The 878-nt window shown below is 58.8% G+C and overlaps 1 protein-coding gene across 1 annotated transcript in view; it reads right to left on the bottom strand.

Annotated features, from left to right (window-relative positions):
- The window catches only part of Cbx2 (chromobox 2), a 10441-nt gene extending 9840 nt beyond the window's left edge, over window positions 1-601 (bottom strand). Inside the window, exons 1-2 of the mRNA XM_010618736.2 lie at window positions 373-601; window positions 53-257 (exon numbers count right to left, since the gene is read on the bottom strand). Coding sequence (XP_010617038.1) covers window positions 53-257; window positions 373-601 — 434 coding nt within the window. The remainder of the gene's footprint in view (window positions 1-52; window positions 258-372) is intronic.
- Between the last annotated feature and the right edge of the window lie 277 nt (window positions 602-878).

Raw genomic sequence — 878 nt, 5'->3', positions numbered from 1 at the left:
GTGGGGGCGGCGCCCCGCGGCCTCGGATCTGCTGATCCTGCCCGCGTCCCACCCGGCCCTGGCCCGCCCGCCTTCCTCCCAACTTCGTTTTCCGGGCAGAAAACCATTGTCTGGCCCGAAGGGAGGAGGTGGGACCGGTGCGCGACGCTTCCTGCCCTCGCCGTCGAGGGGCGCTGCTCCCCCCACCCCACCTGCGCCTTTGTCCTGGGTTTCTCCGGGTTGGGGTCGGGGGACGTCCGATTTTATCCCGGAGCAACCTGGGCCCGGCGAGGGGGCAACCGAAATGGAACTCCAGTTTAGCCCCCAAAGGGGAAGTGGAAAATGCATCGGCTGAATATGCCCACTGCTGGACTCCAAGCTCTTACTAAGTACCTGTAAAAGTGGGTCCCAACCCCCGAGTTTTAGGGTACGCGGGCAGCAAATCGGCCAACGCTGTGTTAGTTTTCTTAGTTTGCTGCGGTTTTAGGTACGCGAACGTGAGCGGGAGGTGCGGTTTGCAGAGCGGGGTTCCGCGAAAGACTGGGACGTTCGTGGGCCGCCAGCGTTGGCAGGTGGGGTTCCTCGGATCCTTCGCCCGCCCACGGGTGGGGACGGCCCCCATCTCCCCCGGTCCCCGCGGGCAGGCCACCTGGCCTCCCAAATTCCCCACTAGGTCTGCATTCTGTTCAGCGACTCACACTAAGTTCTTTACATTTTGAGCCCCAGCAAGGCAGACAACGGAGGTGTGCATTAGCTTTAACTTGATTTTCTCTTAATACACTCGAATCCAGTGGGAATTCATTTTGTCTTTAGTTCTCCTTTGAACACAGCTGCAAAGTATTCTTTCTGTTGAGCAAATTAAAAAAGCTGTTTCTTGTAGGAGCCCATCTCCGTTTGTG

This window comes from Fukomys damarensis, unplaced genomic scaffold (genome assembly GCF_012274545.1).
Source record: "Fukomys damarensis isolate Sample0158 unplaced genomic scaffold, DMR_v1.0_HiC HiC_scaffold_23, whole genome shotgun sequence".
NCBI classification, from domain to species: Eukaryota; Metazoa; Chordata; class Mammalia; order Rodentia; family Bathyergidae; genus Fukomys; species Fukomys damarensis.
This window is presented reverse-complemented; position numbering and strand designations above follow the sequence as displayed.